General features: G+C 33.7%; 1 protein-coding gene across 2 annotated transcripts in view; it reads left to right on the forward strand.

The window, feature by feature from the left end:
- The window catches only part of MAP3K5 (mitogen-activated protein kinase kinase kinase 5), a 250,131-nt gene that overhangs the window by 87,714 nt on the left and 138,528 nt on the right, over positions 1-23,889 (forward strand). For both annotated transcript variants that reach the window (XM_074309740.1, XM_074309739.1), the window contains exons 3-6: positions 2,647-2,670; positions 19,354-19,547; positions 21,765-21,933; positions 22,852-22,958. In XM_074309740.1, the coding sequence (XP_074165841.1) occupies positions 2,647-2,670; positions 19,354-19,547; positions 21,765-21,933; positions 22,852-22,958 (494 nt within the window). The remainder of the gene's footprint in view (positions 1-2,646; positions 2,671-19,353; positions 19,548-21,764; positions 21,934-22,851; positions 22,959-23,889) is intronic.

The raw sequence follows: 23,889 nt of genomic DNA on the forward strand, positions 1-23,889 counted from the left end.
GAATGTTCAGTGGGATGAGAGAGAGAAGAAAAGCAATAATATTATCATATGAATGCACACATGTGTAGGATTGATATACACACTTCTATAAACAAGTCAAGTCAAGAGGCATTTATAAAGCACCGGCTATGTGCCAGGCACTGTACCAAACACTAGGGATACCAAAACAAACAAACAAACAAACAAAAAAACAGAAAAAAAGAAAAAATTCCTTTTCTCATGGAATTTAGGATTTAATAGAAGTAAACAATTATGTACAAACAAAAGAAGAGGAAGTATGAAGATTGGAAAAAGCTATTTTGCAAACAATAGGATGTTAGCTGAAGTAAGCCAAAGTAGAATGCCAGGTGAGGGAGATGGTGGGGGATGAGAGACAGCTAATGCAAATGCATAGAGTCGAGAATGTGTCTTGTATAAGGAATAACCAATATTGGATTTCAGAGTACAAGTTGTATAGGAAGAGGTAGGAAAACTTGGAGAGGTAGGAATGGTAAGGAAAAGCTTTAAAAGCCAGAGGATTTATGTTTTTTCCTAGTACCATATACTAAGCCCTTGCTCTGCTGCTTCCTTGTGGTCTAGAGGTAATTGTAGGTTTGTGCCAACCAAACATAAAACTGCCAAATTAAAGAGTTTCAAGTGTGGTCTCTGTGATATGGATCATTTGAGAGCCAGCCTACCTAAATTTGGCAAGTCTTATCAACAGATCTCAATAACTAGGCCCATACAAGATCCATTTCTCTCTGAAGAGCTTTGGAATCCATTGTGAGACAGAGGAGGCACTGTCACAGGATTGTCCATCATGGTGAACCCAAATTTAAGAAGGCATTATGCACTGTGCATGAGCAAAACAGAATTGTAGTAGTTCAAGAGAAACATGAGAAGTGCAAATTTAGAGCCGTTTCTATTCCAAATTTTCATATGGACTATTTAAATTTAACTTGTAGTAGAGCTTTCCAAGACTATTTATCTGATTGACCACAGTGTAGGATACATTCTACCTTGACTCCAATGCAGTAATGTCATTTTAATTACTGTGTGCACATTTCACCATAATTTTATATTGTGCTCATAGAATCACAGGAATTTAATGTTTAGGGTGACAGCAATTGAATAAAAAAAGCCTACTAACACATGATTGAGATATATATATATATATATAAAACATAATATAATATTTTTTAAAAGAAACTGTAACAATGTACTTCAGGGGTTCAGAGAAGGGAGAAATAATATTAAAAATGGGAGGGAATCAGAGAAGGCTTGAGTAAGGAAGTTCTATTGAAAGTTGGGCCTTAGAACATTAGTAGGATTTCACCTAGAACTGGAGTAGGGATGGAGACTTGTTTTATTCTTATGTTAAGAAAGCATTTATTAAGTACCTGCTATGTGTCACATGTTTTCAGGCATTGGGTTCTTGGAGAGCTGCCTGGACGCTAAGAGGCTGTATGTCTTACATAGGTTCACACAGCCAATATTTGCCAAAGGAGGGATTTGAACATTTCTATTATTGATTCTCAGGCTGGCTCTCTAATCGTTACTCTACAGTGTCTCTAGATATAAGGTAATTACCAAGTAATTTCTGGGTGGGGACAATAGGGTTAAGCAATTGTGGGGATTAGAATAGACTTTGTATTTGGAGGCTATTCAAATTATTGATTAAATAATAAATATATTTAAAGTGATATAAACATTTTAAAATGTGGAATGCTTAAATAAGCATATTTCCTAAAACTAACCCTTGAAGCAAGCGAAGCAAGTGAAGGATGCTGGGTAGCAGGAGTAAGAAAGTAGTGGTTATCTTCTACACATAACAGCAAAAAAGGCAATTGTAGTTGAAAGTCAGAATGAAGGAATGGGAGCAATATGCAGAAATTCTAGAAAAATACCAATTTGTAAAAGACTTTAAATGACAAGGAAGAATTTACATTTTAATATGGAGGGAATTGGGACCTTTTGGATCTTCTTGAACAAGGAAGGGACATTATTAAGATTATCAGTTCAACAAGTGTGTGGAGGAGGAATTCAAGAAAGCAAATGTGGGAAGATCAACTAGAAAGTTATTGCAAGTATCCAGGTGAGAGATGACAAAAGTTGGTAGAGAAGGAGATTGTTGTATAGTATGACACTGTGTAGAATTGTCGATGCTTGTCAGCTGTTGGATATGGGAGTGAGGGATATAGGAGAATTCATTGAAGATGTCTGAGGTTGTGAATATCATCAACTGGATGGATGGTGGATGATCAACAAAACAAGAGAGTCAGAAAAGGGAAAGTTTTGGGGGAGGGAATGGAGAAGGATAATTAATTTTTTAGTGAACATGTTGAGTTTAACATACCTGCAGGACAACCAGTTGGAAACATGGAGTAGGAAATTAATGATGCAGGACAGAAACTCAGGAGAGCATTATTCCTGCAACATTAGTCATACAGATGATTCCTAGTCCACAGAAAAGAAAGAGAGACATAGAAAATGTGTGTATATTTTAAATTATGCTCTCTTGAATGTCTTGAATGTTAATAGATCCTTTGATTGTATTTAAATGTTTTAATACTTTGGTTCCTTTGAAATTTCAGCTTAGTATAACATTCTCTTTACAATGTGTTTGACTTTATTTTCTTTTTAATGCATATTATTTTTATTTTGCAGGAAATCATTTGTCAGAAGAATACTGTGAGTATTTTATTTTTATGTTATTATATGCATATTTTTCAAATTTGCAATTTTTTTATTGATTCTTTGGTGAAAATGAACTTTTCTTCTTTCATAAACATTTAATTAAAAAATAAAATAAATATTTAATTACAATTTTTATTCTATGCTTTATCATCCTCTAAGATAATAGTTTAAAAAGTTTTCCAGTATCTTTGGGTCAGTAAAAAAATTGTCATTTTATTTTATTTTTTTAAATAATCAACCCAATGGAGTGAAACATTATCTTACTCTATGTATTAGAAGGTAGTGCTAAGGTCTGCCTCAGTGAATTGATTACAATAAGCTTTTTCTGTGTTTCAGAAGCTCTACTTTGATAATGAATTTATGTGACTATGAGCAGCAACATAATATTTTTTATTGCATTGCCTAGTTATTTATTACCTTGGTTTCTCAGATAACATAAGTAGTCAGAGATTTGTTAATGCATTGCTTCCTAATTTGGCATCTATGGAACACATTCCCTACCATGTGAATTAGGGTGCTGTGGAAAGATTTTGATGATAGTAATATTATTTTCATCAAACTATTAATGTCAAATTATATAGTTATAAAATACAATGTTACATTTAACATTTTTCATGAAATATGTTTCATTTTCTCATTAATTTCTCCTTTTTGTGAAAATATCTATTTTCTCATTTCTCCCTTCCTTCTTCCTGTAGTATTACCTTTCCTTAAATTCTCCTGGGTGAATATTTATAGTTTCAATCAATGTATTTTAAATGTAAAAATAATATATAGTACTAAATCATTTAGAAAATGTTGGTTTGTCTTTTGCGCTGATTGATAGGTGAGCAGGTTGATATGATATAGTCTCTTTAGTGATTCAGAAACTTTAAAAAAATAATATTTTATTTTTCAAATACATGCAAAGATAGCTTTCAGCATTCACCTTCCCCCCCCCCCCGCCCCCCAGGCTGGGGTTAAGTGACTTGCCCAGGGTCACACAGCTAGGAAGTGTTAAGTGTCTGAGAGCAGATTTGAACTCGGGCCCTCCTGAATTCAAGACTGGTTCTCTATCCACTGCGCCACCTAGCACCTTTACAAAGTCTTATGTTCTAAATTTTTCTCCCATTTTTCTCCCTCTCCTCCCATTCCTTCCACAAGATAGTATGTAATCTGACATAGGTTAAACATGTATAATTTTTCTAAATATATTTCCATATTAATTTTTCTTCATAAAGAAAAATCATATCAAAAGGAGGAAAAAAAAACAAGCAAGAAAACAACAACAAAAGTGAAAATACTATGCTTTGATCCACAGTTTCTTTAGTTCTCTCTCTAAATATGAATGGCACTTTCCATCATAAGTCTTTTGGAATTGCCTTGAATCACCTCATTGTGGAAAAGAAAAGACATCCAGCAGCCACACATTTCTGAGAGGGAAGAGCACAATTTAAGGATATTGATCAACTGAAGTGTCAAAGTGGGCTCCATCCTAGAGTCATGACATTAGTTTGGTACTTCAAAATCATAAAGTAGTATATAACATTTTTTTCCTAAATGCTATATAGCATCTAGAATGTCAATGAGTCATGAAGCCTCATCTTCCTGAGTTCAAATCTGGCCTCAGATTATTAGCTTTTTGACTCTAGGCTTAACTAGAGTTAAGTTAAACACTTAACCCTGTTTGCTTTATTTTCCTCATCAATTTCCTCATCAATAAAATGAACTGGAGAAGGAAATGATAGATCAGGTCAGAATTTTTGCCAAGTAAATCCCAAATGGAGTCACAAAGAGTTGGACATTACTGACATGACTGAAAAACAACAAAGGATGTCCAAAGGAGGAGAGCCAAATTGGTAAAAAGACCTTGCATTTCCCCAGGGATAGGTCAAGGTATTGAGGATACTTGGAGAGGGAAAGTGTGATAAATCTACTCAAGAAGAAGTAACTAGATTTGCCCTGATTGGCCTGAGGCAACCTGAAGCAATAAATGGGAGTTTTAGGGGCTAATTTAGGCGTGATGTTCTAACTGAGTTAGTGGTTTTTTTTTTTTTTTCCCCTGAGGCTGGGGTTAAGTGACTATCCCAGTTTCACACAGCTAGGAAGTGTTAAGTATCTGAGACTAGATTTGAACTCGGGTCCTCCTGAATTCAAGGCTGGTGCTCTATCCACTGCGCCACCTAGCTGCCCTAATTAGAGTTCTTTTATAGAGAAGTGGCACCTAGACTCAACCTTTTTGATAAATTATAGGAAGTATATATAAGTAGGCATCTAGATGATATAATGGATAAAATGTCAAGCCAGAAGTCAGAATTCAAATGTGACCTGAGACACTAGCTTTGTGATTCTGTACAAGTCCTTTCTATTTGTCTCAGTTTCCTCAACTCTAAATTAAGTACCTCCCAAAGATAGTTGAGAGGATAAAATGAGATAGCACTTAACTTAGTGCCTAGCACATAGAAGACACTATGTTTATTATTTCCTCCTCTCCATTCTCTTTCCATATAGTAAGTTACTACTTTTTGGCTGTGAGTTAACTTTTGAGGTTCTTTCCAACTTTTAAAATTCTGTGAGTCTCTAAAAAGTCACATGAGGAGTATGGGGAATATGGTGTTAGAGATACACAGAAATGAGAGACCACATCCATTAAGAGGGAAGGAGAAAAAAAATTGAGCAGGACTTAGGTAGAGATGATGATGAGTTCATTCAGGAAAAGAAAATTATATGATCCAGGGAATACAAGTGTAGGACACATTTAATGAAACACAAATTGAATTATTTTATAGTATGTATATGGGGGAGTGATGGGAACTTTTCATTTAGGAATAATGGGAGAGATAATAATTTTATATATTTTGTAGAAAGGTTAATTTTTTAAAGTTGACTAAAATTATTTTACCCTCAATAACTAAGCATTTAATATCTAGCACTATATCTCATAAGGCACTCATGTTACAGTAGAGTAAATATTTATTAGCTGCCTATTCTGTGTCAGACACTTAATAAATGTTGACTTAACTGCACTGGCAGAAACAAAAACAAAAACTTCCTTACCTAGGGATGTGAGAATTTTTATTAAAGAGGTTCATAGCATTTCATAGAGCTTACTATAGTATGGATTTAGAAAGGCCCATCCCTTTCATCTTATAGATAAGGAAACCAAAACCTATCCACAGCTAACTATTTACAGTCAGGATTCTGACTACCAAGCTATCACCAAAATTAAATAACTAATAACTAGTATTTATATAATACTTTAAGAGTTTCAAAGTGCTTTACAAATATCTCATTTAAAAACTTTGAAGTCTCATCACTTAGATTGTATCTCCATGATCAGAATATTTCTAATATGGAATTGTAAGACATTTGTAAATTATAATTCTCCTTTCTCCTTTGGACATAAAAAGAAAAGAAACAATTATTATATTTTCTCATGCAATGTTTTTGCTTTTGTTTAGCATTATGTCGAACTTTTCAAAGATGTACATTTGCTTTAAATATTTATTCTGAGGAAAAATTAAATTTTCATAATGTCCCATCACTTAGATCTCCTTGGAACATAATTAGCTTCTTTTCCAAATTGACCTGAAGACCCAGGGATTTGAGGGGAGTTCTAATCTTCATAATGCTAAGTGAATGGCAGTGGTGGGTAGAAGAAGAAGGGATATTTGGTATTCATTAATGTTCAAGCTCCTGGTCTGGGATCAGGGCAATGCTATGAACAGCATGCCTGAATTTCATCAGAGCAATTACTGAGGCATATCACCTTAGCCTTATAAGCATGATGGAGATAGATGGAGTAGGTATTTCCTTTCAGGAGGATTTGGAACTGTTTGGAGAACCTGATGCAAAGAGTTACATATATTGATATATTGATTATGCATGGGGGGAGGACTCAGATGAAATGCCAGTATTTTTATCAGTGATATCAGTAAAAAACGTAAATGCTTTTTTAAAGCTTATTAAATTTGCTGATGACACGAAACTGGGGAAGCTTAGCTAGCATACTGAATGGTATAATTGAGATTACCCCAAAATTAACTAAATAATTACGTGTAGGAAACAGTGTGACTGGATGTTTTTTAAATGAACTAGAAGAAATTAATTAAGTAATCAACATGCTTTATTAAATACTTATTATGTTCCGGGCACTGGACACTTAATTTAAAGGGTCACTGTGACATGGTGCTCCAAAAGCTAATGCATTATTAAATTGCATTAGCAATAATATAATGCCTTGATTAGGAGAAGTGGTTGTCTCTCTTTATTTTGACCAGGACACACCACACCTAGAGTATTGTAGTAAGTGCTGTTTGTTAGATTTTAGGAAAGAGATGAGCAAACTGACTCAGGTACAAAAGAGAATGAATAAGGTGGTAAAAAATATTTAAAGCCATGCCCTGCAACAATCTGTTGAAGAAACAAAATATATTTAGTAGGTAGGAGAAGATTTCAAGACTGATATTTTTCTTCTAGAATTCAAAGGGTAGTCATGTGGAAGAGGAACCCAATGTATTCTTGGCCCCTTAAGGTAGAACCAGGAATAATAGATAGAAGTTTCTGGGATGCAAATCTCTCAGCTCATGGAAGGGGAAATGTCTCAATAATTTGAACTGTCCAAATAAAATGCCTTGAGATGGTAGTAAATTTTCACTCACTCAAAGTTATCAAATGGAGTCTGGATGACCATTTATCGGGAATATTATGAAAGAGATAATTTCTATGATATGAGTTAGATTAGGTGATCTCTGAAATCCTGATCACCTTTGAAAGTGCGTGCCCCACTTCTCCATTTAGAGGTGTTTATTTAAGTTTGAAAAATATTGCTTTGAATATCTACTAGTTATGAAGTCTTTTCTTTTGATAAGTGTTTGGGTAATTTAAATTAGAATTTTGCTGTATTGGTTTTTGCTGTAATTTTTGCATGATATATATATATATATATACATATATATATATATATATATATATATATATATATATATATTTTTTTTTTTTTTTTTTTTTTTTTTTTTTTTTGCTTAGCCAATTGGGGTTAAGTGACTTGCCCAGAGTCACACAGATAGGAAGGTGTTAAAGTGTCTGAGACGAAATTTGAACTCAGGTCCTCCTGACTTCAGGGCTGGTGCTCTATCCACTGCACCACCTAACTGCCCCGAATTATTTTTTTTTTAAATGAATTTATGGCAGTCATCATTCTAGTCATTCCTCTGGACCATAATAGTAATAATAACAGTAATGATAGCTAGAATTTGTAGTAGTAAGGAAACTATTATGCCTCTAAATCCTTCCATTTTCTTGCTCAGCACTCAGCCACAGGGCAGGGATTCTTAAGTAGAGGTTCATGAATATATTTTTTTAAATTATATTTTGATAATTTCAATACAAATGATTTTCTTATGAAGTTATTTAAAAACATTATTCTGAGGAGTCCTTAGACTATACTGGACTACCAAAGATCTCCATGATGCCAAAAGATTAAGAATCCCTCCTATCAAGGTGTCTATGGGCACTTAATTCTTCTGGGACATGAAGTTTCTTTTTATTCAGGAGGTTCAATCCTATCCATCTATTTTATATTGCTCTGATTAATGGGGGTAGTTTCAAATCACAAAGAACTATAATTAACTCGAAGAGAGACTAAGATAATATTACAGTCCACTTTTCTTCATGATGTTTTTTCCCTCACCTAAAGCATATGAAGATGAGTCAAACATCCCCAAAAGAACTCAGCAGAACAATGGACTGAATCTGTGTGACGTAATGCTGCCTCAAATCCTCAAAATTACTAAAACACTGATGCTTTTCTTTCTTTCTTTCTTTCTTTCTTTCCTTTCTTTCTTTCTTTCTTTCTTTCTTTCTTTCTTTCTTTCTTTCTTTCTTTCTTTCTTTCTTTCTTTCTTTCTTTCTTTCTTTCTTTCTTTCTTTCTTTCTTTCTTTCTTTCTTTCTTTCTTTCTTCCTTCCTTCCTTCCTTCCTTCCTTCCTTCCTTCCTTCCTTCCTTCCTTCCTTCCTTCCTTCCTTCCTTCCTTCCTTCCTTCCTTCCTTCCTTCCTTCCTTCCTTCCTTCCTTCCTTCCTTCCTTCCTTCCTTCCTTCCTTCTTTCCTTCCTTCCTTCCTTCCTTCCTTTTTCTTTCTGTTTGTCTTTCTAGCTTAAAAGTCTTTTAACTAAGAATATTATTGACAGATGCTAATAGCATCTTATATATCTACATATATTTAGCTTCATAGATTTTTCTTAATTGGAAAATAAAAGATTGAAATTAAAGAAAACATTTTTATTCTGCCCTACAAGTGCCTTTTTGTTGTGTTTTTAAAATATTTTAATAAATAGTTATATCAATACAACTAAACTTGTTTTGCAATAATTTACATTTCTGTGAACAAATTTAGCATGTAAAATCTCACATCAACTTATCATTTATTGCCTCTAAGTATTCATCAAGTCTCTTATTTCTTCTCATCTAAAAAAAAGTTTTATTAATGTTTTAGTTCTTCATTATTAACATGTATAGATTACTTCCATTGCACAAGAGATCTTTTATAACAAAATAAAATATTAAGCAATACAATTAAAAACACTATGATCTTATCTGAATGGAAACATTCTACATATATTGCAACTTTCTCACTTTCCTTTTTTTTTTTTTATTAATAGAAATCTTTTTTTCTTTCTCTTCCACCCTTATCCCATTAAAAAAGAAAAAGCACTAGAAGAAATTTGCATAATCAAGCAAAGTAAATTTCCTTAGTGATTGTAACAAATACATACATATATCTTGTGTACATACATATGTATGTATACATATATATGTATGGGTATATATGTATATATGTGTGCATCATTTTTGAATCATAAATCTACCATCTCCCCTTAGAGGAGAGCATATATTTTGTCATTGATCCCCTGGAATCTAAAACAGTTATCAATCAATAGACATTTATTAATGGCAATGTACCTTGCAAAGCCTTGCTAAGCACTAGGGATACAAAGAAGAAATAAACTGTCTCTGTCCACAAGGAACTTGGAGGTAATTGTTGTTCAGTCATTTCAGTCTTATCTGACTCTGTGACCTCATTTGGGATTTTCTTGGCAGATACACTGGTGTAGTTTATCATTTCTTTCTCCAGATTTTTGACAGTTAAGGAAATTAAGGCAATTAGGATTAAATGATTTGCCCAGAGTCACACAACCTGTGTCTGAGGCCAAATTTGAATTCAGGAAGGAGAGGGAGTCTTTCTGACTCCAGGCTTGACACTATGCACTGTGACACATGATTGCCTATCAGAAGCAATCAGAGAAAGACAATATGCAAAAATTATCTCAGATATGTGAGATTCACATGTTAATTTAATTTAATTTGTGTGTGTGTGTGTGTGTGTGTGTGTGTGTGTGTGTGTGAGATAGTCAGGATTAAGTGACTTATCCAAGGTCATATAGCTGATAAATGTTGGAGCCTGGATTTGAATTCAGGTCCTGTTGGCTCCAGAGCCCTTGCTCTGTCTACTGTATCACCTAGCTTCTCCTACACATTAATTTTACAAATAAGGAAAAAGGAGTTGAAGGAGGGGTGACATTTGAACATTTTCATCTGAAATCATCTTCTTAAACTTTTTCATCTTTATCTCTGCAAGATTTTTATATAGTACATTGAATTAGGTATGGTAATTTCAGTGATATCAATGCTGAGAATAGATCCCTGTAAAAATTCTAGCAAATCTGCTTTATTTCACATCTATTTGTCATCCCTTTACTCATAGCCTGATTAAACTTGATCTCATACCGGAATCTTTCCTGACTCCTTCCTTAATTGCTTTTCCCTGTAGTATGAAGCAATACTATGCATGATCTTTGGCCATTCTTTTCCAAGGATTTGCAAATTGATATTATTTCTACTGCTGTGTCTTTCTGCTTGGCAAGGAGTTTTTGCTATCTTCAGGCAGTTTCTGTGCTTTTTTGGTCTCTTTTTTTATGGTTTCTATTTTGAGTTACTTAAAAAATGCCTGTAGTAGCAATTTGGAACTGCAGCAAAAAAACTATTAAAATGTTCATACTCTTTGAGCTAGCAACAGCACTAGTGGTCTGTGCCCAAAAGAGATCAAAGAAAAAGGAAAAGAACCCATATGTGTAAAAATAAGTATAGCATCTCTTTTTTGTGGTGGCAAGAATTAAAAATTGAGGAAGTATCAATTAATTGGAGATTGTATGAGCAAATTATGGCATTTGAATGTAATAGAATTGTAAGGTAAAAGGTGAATTGTAAGAAATGAAGAGGATGGTTTCAGAGAAATCTGGAAAGGCTTGTATGAATTGATGTGAACCAAATGAAGTGACCTGAAGCAGGAGAAAAATTTATACAGTCACAACAGTATACAGTCAGTAACAGTATAACAACTTTGACAAACTTATGAACTTAGAGCAACATAATGACCCACAATTCTAAAGGACTTAATAATGAAACATGCTATCCACCCCAAATAGAAATCTGGTGAAATCAAAAGCACAGACTGAACCTTTCTCTTTTCCTCCCTCCCCTTCATCCTTTATTTTCTCATTCCTTTTTTCATTCTTTCTCTTTTCTTGACATGGCTAATACAGGACTTTGTTTTGCTTGACTACACAAATTTATGATAAGCTTTGTTTTTCTCGTATTTTCAATGTGTGGAAGAAGAAAAGAATTAAGAACTAAAATTAAAATTTAATTTTAAAAATGACTTTAGGGTATTTATCATGTTTTTGGTATTGACAGCTTGTTTAAACAGGTAAGTAGGTGGAAGCTGCTGTAATCCTCCCAGTTTTATCTTTGGTATTTATTTTTACCTTTTTTCCTACTAGCTAATGATTTAACTGTAAATAGACAGCTGTTTCTACAGTGACTCCCACACTGATGACCAATCTTTATTAAGTTATTTTTTTAAATGAAATTGATTCTGTTGAGCACATTCAAATCTTTTTGCTGCCCTTTAGGAAAATATTTATGTGAAACTCATGATGGATATAGGATCATAGATTTAGAATTAAGAAGGACTTCAACTAACCCTGTCATATTTTAAATTGAGGAAATTGAGGCTTATGGATATTAAACAAAACCTGCTCAAAGTCTTTCTTTGACTGATGTCATCTCTAAGTTCCAAATCATGTTTTCTTTTAATTGTTTTTATTATAATGACTATATCATATTTTTTCCATGTGGTTTTTGGCATCTTGCTCTGTCCTCCTTCACATTGAAGACAATGAATATCAAGTTACATGTTGACTTAATTTATGAAGTTTTGATACATTCTTCATTGAATGTCTTTATTCTTGCTGTGGATGCTGCTGCAAATCTAGGATGATGTGTTTCCTTTTGTTCATTAAGAAACTGTGGAAGCAAATTGAGCAAAATGGTGCTCAAGAGATGAAATTTCTTGTAGCCTTTGAAAATACTGAATTATGTAATTTCATTAATTGAATCTATGTCCATAAATTTATGAGCTGTACTTTCAGATTAAAGATAAGATTCATCTTTATTAAGCATTTACTATATACCAGGTACTATGTTAAGTGCTGGTTTAGCACAAACACAATAAAGACTGCCGCTGCCCTCAAGGACTTAACATTCTAAGGGGCCAGCAGAATCCATAAAGAGAGCAAGGAAGGGATTATTAATTTTGGAAATGAACTTGATTAGAAGTGAGCATAAATGAATGGATATTTCCTTAAGTAAAGATTCTAGGGAGGAACTTCATCAAATGAAAGAGGATACTTATACTGTAGTAAAAATATGTGGTTTCATTCATTTGGGAGAGGTGAAGGTTGATAATATTGGACTTCTTTTGCAGTATATTCATTAACTCATTGGTTACGACCTAAGCTTCTTCATAAAGAATATGAAAAGTAAAATTAAAATTTGTAATAGACAGAAAGCTATGGGATTCTTAAGACCATATCCCTTACGTTCTTTTATCATTCCTGCAGAGATGAAAATAGGCCCCAAAAGACTGTTTTGCAATTTTTTTTTTAATTTTCAAGAGTCAAGAGAAATCAAAGAAAGAGAAAAGGACCAATATGTACAAAAATATTTATAGCAATTATTTTTATGGTGGCAAAGAACTGGAAACTGAGGGGGTGCCATTCAATTGGGGAATGACTGAATAAATTATGGTATATGGATTTGATAGAATACTATTTATCATTAGAAATGAAGAATGAAATGGTTTCAGAGAAATTTGGGAAGGTTTGTATGAACTGATGAAGATTGAAGGAAGAAGAACCAGGAAAGTGATTTATATAATAAAAATAATATTGTAAAGATAAGCAACTTTAAAAGCTGTAGGAACTCTAATCAACATTTTGACCAGTCAGAATTCCATAGGACTCATGATGCAATAGGCCTCCCAACCAAAGACAGGAAGGCAATGAACCTGTCAGAATGCAGATTGAAACTTATGGATATTTTTTGTTCATTTTTTGGAAGCGAGGATTGCCTATACTGGAATTTGTTTTTCTTAAAATGTTTTGTTTCTCTTGTTTTCTCAATGGGAGAGTAGAGAAAGAAGAGAATTCATAACTGAAAGTAAAATAGAATTTGAAAAAAATAGAATAAACTATTATTAGCCTCTGGGAAAAATGAAATGTGATACACATTTTAAAATTAAAGAAACATGGTACAATATTTCTGAATGGCTTTTTATTAAAAGTGGATATTGCTGCCAAAATTTACATACCAGTAATTGAAGTTATATGTTGCGATTTATTTTTCTTGATTTATTTTTAATTGTGGATTGTATATAGCAAAGCTGGAAATGGTCGCAAGTACCAAACTAGTAGAAGCCAGGTCTGTAGACAATATAGAAAGGAATGTAGGAAACTAATTTTTCTTTTTTATCTCCTCATTTTGGAAATTTAAAAGGCTTTGGTTAGAATTTAAAGAAACCTTTGAATTCTCATTAAGTTTTATTTTATTTTATTTTATTACTATAAGAGTTTCTTGAGTGATTCATAGATTGTTTAGGCTAAGCCTCTGTATATCATAGCTCTCTTAAAGCTGATTGCCCCTCCTATTTGTTCCCACACTTTCAACCTTATCCAAGTTCTTAATTCCTGGTGAGAGCTCAATGAATGTTTATAGAATAATGGACAGTTTAAAAAAATATGGGCTCAGTGATTTCCACAGGACATTATCTTAGTAGAGGCTCTAAAATGTCCATGCAATGGCATACTGAGCTTTGTTATCATTTGGACCCAAGGAAAAAGGAGCCTAAGAATGAATATTTAAAGGATAATGAAAACATTCCTTTTTAAAGACCTGTGCTATTTTATCTTCACCTCTCACTCTATCCTTGAAATTCATTCCCCTGTAGAAGGAAAATTAAAAGAATATATCCTCATGTCTTCGCTGTTTTCAGTCTCCTCACATTTATTCTTTTCTTGCAAGCTCTTTATAGCCCTTAAACTTCATCTCATTCCAAGAAAAATGCTTCAGAGTATGGCTTTAATTCCCACAAATATTCATTCCTTTGATGGAAATTCAAGTAAACTATCATCGTCCCAAATAGAGCATACATGTACATTGTTGTATTCAGAGTGGCTTTTGTAGAAATGTGTACATGATCTTTTACATATGTATATTTGAACCATAGTTCAGTGATTCTTTTCTTATTTGTGTAGTTTGGTTTAGCCTTTCACCTACTTATCTTGTGTGATTATTCATTTGTATCATGATAATGAAAAAAATTTATTTTGTTGCTTATACCGCTTGGGGAAAAGGCAAGCTAGTAATTTTTTTGTTCACTGCCAAATTAGTGTTTACTTGAAAGAATGACAGAAGCTTAATGAAACTCTATATCTGAGACAATTTTGATTTTTTTTTATCCCCCAAATTTTTCCACATCCCTATTTCTGTTTGGAGATTGTTGAAGAGAGAATGTTATAAGCTCAAAAGGAAGATTAACCTATTTAGACTTTCAAGTTCAAGGCATACAGTGCCCTCTCAGTTTATAATTTCTCTCTGAACCCTGGTCAAAGAATGGAATCATATCTGGGGCAAAGGAATTATGAATTGCACTCTTAAAAACAAATTTTAAAAAGAGACAATTTCCTATTATATATATCATTAATAAAAGTGATAAAAATCTTGCCCTTATGTTGCTGAATCTTCTTTCTGAGACTCAAATCCTTATTCCTTAAGAAAATATGTAACCCAATATATTTTACTACATCCTAAAGAAATGTGGCCTGACTTCTTTTTTTCTTTAAAAGCTTTCTGCAGCATAGTTCTTTAAATTCTACATAGACATTCAATAATTACTAAGTGAATGAACATGGAACTAATTGAACATGGAAACACAGATTTAAAGCTTTAAGATGTCTAAGAGGCCATATACTATGGATCTTTTATTCTACCAGGAGAGAAACTGATGCCCACAAGTATTAAGAGATTTACATAATGTCCCTCTGGTACCAAATGCAAAGTTCTTTCCTAATGTACTTTATTGCCCCTGGCATCAGATAATGGAGATTCTTAAATGCTAACTCTAGGAGTTTGAACTTTTTGTGTTATAGGAAAAGGGGAGTCGTTAAAGACTTTTGACCATTCCTTTGTAGAACACAAGGAAGATGAATTTGGATATATTGTGAAAGTTAGAAGGGAAAGAACAGAGTATAAAGCAGTAAGGCCTTTTAGGAGGCTATTGTAATAGCCCAGATGAGTGGAGGTTAGAATATAGAGGATAAATGATAAAAATCATTAGGACCTAATAGTTAATTGGATATGAAAAATGAGAGAGAAGGAAGAATCAAAGATAATACCAAGATTTTGAACATGAAACATGGAATACTGAGAGATTAATGTTATCACTAATAGGGGGGAGGGGGGAGAAAAAAAAAACCTGGATCCAGAGAGAGAGATTTGGATAGAAAAAGAGGTTCAATTTAAATAAATTGAGTTTGAGGTGTTAACAGGATACCTAAGTGACATTATTTGGTTAGTAGTTGCAATCATAGTTCTAGAGCTCAGAAGATATGTTGACACAAAAGATAGTGATTTTGAAATCATGTCTTTTGGTTTGGTACTTGGATATCTGTGTGAATGTTTGTCAAGGAAGATGGTATAAAGAAGGAACACAAGAGTGTAGAAAATAAGACCTTTGAAGCTGGAATAACAAAATAATAATAGGAATAATTAAAGAGAGAGGAAAAGAATAGTGTAGTATTTTGAAAAATGAAGAGAGGTGAATTGCTAGGAGGATTAGATGGTAAATAATGTTGAATACCATAGAGAGTTTAAAAACAGTGAAGACTGGAAGAAGGTCTCATGAAGTTGGGATGGACCAATGTTTTTTTAATAATAGCTAATTTTTATTTTTGTATGAATTATTGTGACATTTTATTTGTTCCTTTCTAATGTATTTTCACATTATTCTTGGTAAAACATGTATTTTTATTCCAGTCTTCTTAATGTCATTGATGACATTTGAGATCAGTATTTGTAGAGAAATGAAAAAAGTGAATTCTAAAGGCTTGAGTACATAGAGTACACAGTAAAGAAGAAGAAGCATCAAGTGTGTATCACTTTTTTCAGGAAGTTTGACCTACGAGAGGAAGAAAAATAATAGAACACCAACAAGATAATAGAAGAGTTGAGAGAAGGCTCTTTTTAGAATCTGGAAGACCTGAGCATGTTTTTAGGCAGATGTCAAGGACCCTTTGTAGAGGGAGAGATTGAAGCAGAATATGAAAGAGGGTATGACTAATAGAACAGTGTCCTGAAAGGAAGGTAGGAGGAGGTATGATCTAGACATAGGAGGGAAAGGATTGGCTTTGACAAATATATGTCTTTCTGTTAGAAAGAAGGAAGTCAGAGGGTAAAAATCATACTGAGATATTTTGAGAGATGAAGAAGGTCAGGAGAGGGAACACCTGTCAGATAAACTTAATTCTTAATGAAAGAATTAGGAGGCTGGGTCATCTGTTAGTGTGGGGGTTGATAGATGACAGACAAAGAAAAAGTGTGGAAGATATAGGAAGTCCATGTGAATAGAATATTTTTCTAACTTCTCACTTTTTGACCTTGGCAACTCTTTTTTTCTCGGCAGCTTTTTAAGACTATAAGTGGTGGAACAGTTTTTGATCTGCATTGTAAAAGGTGTTATTCTATGGAACTTAATTACTCTAATAAAATCATAAGTCTTAAACAATAAAGATGGAGAGAGAGAGAAGGGAAGATACACATGAACAAACTTAATAAGTCTATCATGCTATTATAGAATAGGATAGAATTATCATCTCTGCAACAAGTGGTTATAGAACTTCTGCATAAAGACTTTCATTAAGGAGGAATTCACTCTTTTATGACCACCTTCCAGTTTCATTTCTGCTTAATTCTATGGTCAGGAAATCTTTCCATATGTGGAGCCAAAAACTTAACTCTTTGTAAATCTTTGCCACTTGCCCTAGTTCTTTATCCCAAGAGACCAAGGAGGAGAAGTCTACATGAATTCCACAAGTTTACAAATTCCTTAAGGAAAGTAACATTTTCTTAATCATCTTTTATATTTTATTTAGTATCTTGCTTAATGCTTTGAACACCATAGGTATGCAGCAATATTGGTTCATTTAAATTAATTTTTCTTCTTATTTTTTAGAACTGAATCAATTATATCCAAAATGCAAGCTTTCTTGTTAGTCTAAATAATTAGAAATATATTATTCAATGCATTTGTAGGGTTTAAATACTTATAGTTGGTAGCTTCTAATTTTAACATATAGTACTATATTATATAAGATATGCATATATACTACAGAGTATATATGTACCTGTGTCTATCCAGCAGAGAAATAACATTGTAAAACCATCATTGTGATCTCCTGGTATATAGAATTCAAATTCATATGTCTTTATATGAATTACATAAATAAAATAGATGTTAACCTGTGATTTATAGTTTTGTATAATACTGTATATTGAACCCAAAAGTACTAGAGTACTCTTTTTCTTTTGTAGCTCAGTTTTAGAGAACCCCTAATTGAGGAAAGTAAACTATTTAATGCACTTGCCTTTTCTTCATTCTAGCAAATGCTTTGGGATCACGATGAGGAGAAAGTCACATGGAATAAGATTTGAAATGCCTAGTTTAAATCAGAACATGTTTATTTTCCCTCTTCTAGGTTAGTGGTCTGATTCCTATTCCAGAAGGGAGGAATAAATCATAGAAAAAGAACAGGTTTATTGAAGCAATTTGTCAATTGAATATCACCATCTTGAGGGACTTCTAACACTTTTAATTGGAATTCAGTTTGTATGCTTCTTATTCTGACTTTTGAAACATGTCTCAAAATATCTAAGATCAAAGTCATTTAAATCTATCTGTCTAACCAAAGTAGTCTGGTCCTTCTCCTTTCCTTGGCAGTACAGTACATCTGGCTTGCATAAGGGTTCTAAAGTCATTTTCTGGCAGGGCCTCAGAAAAGATAATTTTCTGCATGAAATGTGGCTGTTGTGATGACCTCATATGGAAGGACTGGTTTAGAGAACAAATGCACTAACATGAGAAGGGAAAGGGAAAAAAAGACTAAGTCATTGTTCTCCTTTAGAGCTAATAGATTCTTGAAGAACTATTGCTGAAGCTGTGATTTAAAAAGTGATCTATACTAATGATTTGCCATAGCCTGCAGTATAAACAGGAGTATTGAAGAAAAACTGAAAATTGAATACCAGGAATTTGCTGAACATAGTTAAGTCAACATGAAAACATATGTGCTCATCTCTATTGAATATATGAAAGTTTCTATTGTGCACATAGCACTGAATATCTGTTGTGATATGGGAGCTACTTGCCAGTTGCTGCTGGAGGTCTAACTCAGACTTGTAGAAAGGATCTCTTCATGTGAGAGGAGGATGATGATACAAGGAGATTGAGAGGCAATTGCGTTCTCTGATCTCTCTCCTCCTCCCTTTTGCCTCCAATTTATTTCATTCCCAATCCACAAGGAACATTTGCAAAGGCTGCTTTGCAACTCCTTCAATCCAAATTGGATTGCTTGCTATCTAAAGGAGAAGGGGAAAAATGGAATACAATGTTTTACAAAAACAAATATTGAAAACTATCTTTGCATGTATTTGGGAAATATAAAGCTATTATTAAAAAAAAAAGAAATCCATTTCTTTTTAGTGGTATGTTTGAAACTTAGATTTCTAGGAGATAAGGCAGTAAAAAAAAGTGAGAGTAGAGTGTGAAGGAAGAAGAGATTTAGGATGATAACATAAGGAAAGGCATAATCAAATGGAAGAGACCTCAACAGTTTCTGTTTCTAAATAGAACCTCTTTAGGTTATAGTTCAAAGGAGATAAGATGTCTGGTAGCCAAAATGCTTTTTAGAGAAAGGAGGCTCCTCAGTTGAGATGAATTTTGGGGGTGGGAGAGAGAGAAGAGTTCCTCTCTCTTGGTCTTCCTCTCTGCAGGTAATGACAACCTGGAAAGTTTTGAAGTGAATGCAGTCTTAGAAATTTCTACTTAGCAATTTTCCATCTTTGAACAGTGTTTTGACTGATAAGACACCAGTGGTAATATAAATCAGAAAGATCTGGAGATGGAAAAGATCTCAACAATTTTTATTTTTATTCTTTTATTAGCAAACAGAAAGTTTTAAAAAGCCAAAAGGCAACCATTGTTGAGCCTGTATGTTAACCCCATGCTGATGCTTTATATATCCACAGATGTGCACTGGGAATTACACATTTGTTCCATACATGATAACCCCTCATAACAAGGTCTACTGCTGCGATAGTAGCTTTATGAAGGGATTGACAGAGCTAATGCAGCCTAATTTTGAACTACTTCTTGGACCCATCTGCTTACCTTTAGTGGATCGTTTTATTCAACTTTTGAAGGTGGCACAAGCTAATTCAAGGTAAAATTTCTGAAAACATATCCAACAATCAATCTTCTCTGAAGTCTTGAGATGCAAATAAAGCAAGCTCATACTCCACTGATTTGACTATAGGGTTTGATGATAGTGTAGTGGAAACCAATCTGGTAGACAAAGGGTTATGAGATTATACAACTCCTACTGCCTTAATGTTACCCTTTGGGATGATGTTCGAGCTCTTTCCCAGATGTGTGTACACTTGATATTCTCAGACAGCTAACCCAATGAGCTGATTGTATCTCAGTGGTCTAGAGCAATTAGGAGCACAATTTTACTCAGCAGAACTTAGGAAACTGAAGCATCTTAAAGATACACTAAAATAAATAATTATTATAATTCTAATAATTCAAACTACCTTTGAATAATTAAAATAGAGATAAGAAAAGGATTTAGTAAAATTATCTTTTGATCATTACTACACTTAGAGATTTATTATTCATTCAAATGAATGATTGTGTTCAGATGTTTCTTTTCCCCTTTATCCTTTTCTCTTTCCCTCCCCCTTCCAACTTCTTCCCTAATTAGACTGTATTACCGGGAAATAAGATTAGTGAAAATATGTATGTGCAATAACTTTAAGTATATATAAATCATTTATCTGACAACCTCAGTCATCTATAACACAATTAAAAACAAGAAAGTAAATGAAAATGACCTTTCAGCAAAAATGGATATCAGAAAGTCCATAAGCTAAATATTCTACATTTTAGTTTAAGAAATTTGCTTCTCATAATAGCTAACAATTATATAGTCTTTCTGGTATATGGAATGCTTTGTAAATAACTGTCTAATTTTGTTCTCATAACTGTTCTGATAGTGGTGGTACCATTATTATCCTCATTTTTACAGATGAGGAAACCAAGGCAGACGAAAGTCAACAGACTTTCCTGAGATTATACAACTAGTAGTGTCGAAGGTCAGATTGATACTCTAAATTTGGCTCTCCATCCACTCCTGGTTCCACCACAAGGACTTGGTCTTTAACTAAGCCATGGAATATCTCTAAATCAAAGTTTCTTCCTTAGATAAAATTGTTGACCATGCCTATCCTTTCTACTTTTAAGGTTTTTCATGGATATCAAATGAAATATTTTTGATGTGCTTGATAAACTGTGTTGTGGTGTGATTTAACAATTACAATTGTATAACAATACTATATAATGATCAATTCTGATGGATGTGGCCATTTTCAGCAATGAGATGAACCAAATCAGTTCCAATAGAGCAGTAATGAACTGAACCAGCTACACCCAGCAAAAGACTCTGGGAGATGACTATGAACCACTACACAGAATTCCCAATCCCTCTAATTTTATCAGTCTGCATTTTGGATTTCCTTCACAGGCTAATTGTACACTATTTCAAAGTCCGATTCTTTTTGTACAGTAAAACAACTGTTTGGACATATATACATATATTGTATTTAATTTATATTTTAACATATTTAACATGTATTGGTCAACCTGCCATCTGGGGGTGGGGGAAGGAGGAGAAAAATTAGAACAAAAGGTTTGTCAATTGCCAGTGTTGTAAAATTACCCATGCATATATCTGGTAAATAAAAACCATTAAAACAATAAATAAATAAATAAAAGCAATTACAGTTGAAGCTGTCACCATCACCCAGTTAGATAAGCCAAAGGGGGCTTAGATCTAGATTCTCTGGCCTTGCTAATTGCTATCCCAATGACTTTGGACAGGTAATTTTAGGTCTCAAAATTTTCAACTATAAAGTTATAGGTTGGGGTGATTATTCTCTAAATTCTCTTCTGACTCTTAAATGCTATGATCTTAAAAGATCACAAACAAATGAAATGCTAAGAAGAGGCAAGAACTTTAAAAGCACATTATCACTTCAGTGATCTAAGTATATCACTCCTCCGTTGTATAGTACTCATTCTTCCTAATTTTGAACTGAAATCATCAAAGTTACACTTTGTTCTAAAAGCTCTGTTTAAGAAGGCAGAAAGTTTTATAATCTATTTTACAAACACATTTATCCCAACTGGTTAAAGTTATCTGAAAAATTGACTTATGCAGACTATCTCATTTTCCAGGGCTAATATGAGGTGTTCATTTATATTCTTAATAATTTGAGAGTCATATTTTTTGAAAACTTTGTTTCCTCTCCTTAGCACACTCTGTGAATATTCCTGAAGAAGTAAGTGATAACTTGTTGGAATTTATGCTTCCTTTTAGCCAGTATTTCCGAGAATCCATACTCAGTGATATCAGGAAAGCCCGTAACCTCTACACAGGTAAAGAATTGGCAGCTGAGCTGGAAAGAATCCGACAGCGGGTAGATAATATTGAAGTCTTGTCAGCAGATATTGTCATAAATCTACTCCTGTCCTACAGAGATATTCAGGTAAGAATTACACCAAAGTGAAACATGTTGATTAGTCAGAAATTCTAGGGATAACTATGATTCCTCTGAAAAAGTTTAAGACTTAGGCTTTTATTTCCATGTTGTGAGTCTTTAGATCCTAAAAGTCAATGATTTGGTATAAAGTCTTCCCTCATTGGTTTCTTGAATCCTGTTCCTAGCCCTAACAGCTCAAATGAGTGCCCAGCTTCGAGTATTGGGGGGGGGGGGAGGAGGAGGAAAAAGAGGAGGAGAACGGGGGGGGGGGAGGGGGGGAGAGAGAGAGAGAGAGAGAGAGAGAGAGAGAGAGAGAGAGAGAGAGACAGAGAGAGACAGAGACAGAGAGAGACAGAGAGAGACAGAGAGACAGAGAGAGACAGAGAGAGAGAGAGAGAGAGGAGTGAAGGGAAAGAGAAGAAGATAAAGGAGAGAGATATGTAAATATCCCAGAGCCTTAAGAAAGAATATTGTATCTCAGACAACTCAGTCTTCATGTCATGAAGCAATGTCATTACACAAGAAACCTGTTATCAGTCCTGAGTGCTTAAAAGTCCTCAGACCATGGGATAAAAGATATTTACCAGTCTGCAGATAGTTAATATGAGAAAAATTTCATTGAATACAGGTACATGAAAAGAAATAATTAATTATCTATGCTCTTTATTAATTCAAGAACTGTAATTTTTTAGATGCTTCTTATTCTTTCCTACACAACAGGGTGTCTTTATAAAGAAGCTAATTTCCCTAGCAGGTAACTTCTCTCTAAATTTCAGTTTCTTTATAAGTTCACCAGTTAGTCAGTACTTTCTTTGACAATACCATTCTCAGAATTAGCTCTGTTTCCTGTCTGCCAATAACTTTTCATAGATAGGTTGTATTACTTTAATAATTTATTTCTATATCATTTTCTTGCTTTAAAAGGACTATGATTCTATTGTGAAGCTTGTAGAAACTTTAGAAAAGCTGCCAACCTTTGATTTGGCCTCCCATCATCATGTGAAGTTCCATTATGCGTTTGCACTGAACAGGTAAGAAAAATATTTTTTTCCTCCTATGACTCAGAAGTTTATTATTGTTTAACTCACAGACTGTTCATGGAGTATGTTTATTGCAGCAGAGAAACTATTCCTTAGTAGAATTTAAAACTGTTATCAGTGAACAAATTATTAAACTACCCAGGAGTGCAGTGGGGAGTCCTTATCTTTTCTGGATAATTCTATAATTCTGGTTAATAATAGTTCTTGTTCTTTTACTTCCTTTATTTTATATGAGCTGATATTTTACAATTATGTAATTACAAAAGCATCTTTAACAAATAAGAAACCAGCTACCCACAGCTATTCCCAGAATTACATTCTGAAACTGAGCAGGAATAGTGATGACTGATGGTTGCCCACTCTTGGGTCTTGATAATATTGGTAATATTCACACAAGTATTGCTCTGAGCACTCTTGATTAAACTCAAATCTTCATTACTCACATTTTGGATTAGTTTCATATATTCTAATTGGCCCCAGTATTACCTAGTTTTCCTTCTCTCCTGTTCATTATAAGCCCAGAAACTTTCTCTCTGCTCTGCTACATTTGTTAATGCCACTTTCCATTTTGTCTCTGAAATGGTCTGAGAGATGAATTTCCCTGCTCTTCTGAATACCACAACCCTACCCCCTTCTCTAACTCTGCCTCACTTTGATGAAGAGCAATGGTGAATGGGAGAATTGGCTGAATCATTTCCATGACAGGAATGAAGATAATGATAAAATGAAAGAAAGAGATCCTAAAAAGATAGCACCCCCAAACCTCTACGTCTTTATCATTCACCAACCACATAATTTCCTAATCTTACCAGTGAAATCAATCCCTGTACTGTTGGTTCATCCATTTAATGTTACCTTATTTAGAAGCTTCAGAGTTAAGGAACCTTCAAAGAAGGTTGATTTTGTATTGCTACCTCCAGAA

Source organism: Sminthopsis crassicaudata, chromosome 4, assembly GCF_048593235.1.
Source record: "Sminthopsis crassicaudata isolate SCR6 chromosome 4, ASM4859323v1, whole genome shotgun sequence".
Lineage (NCBI taxonomy): Eukaryota > Metazoa > Chordata > Mammalia > Dasyuromorphia > Dasyuridae > Sminthopsis > Sminthopsis crassicaudata.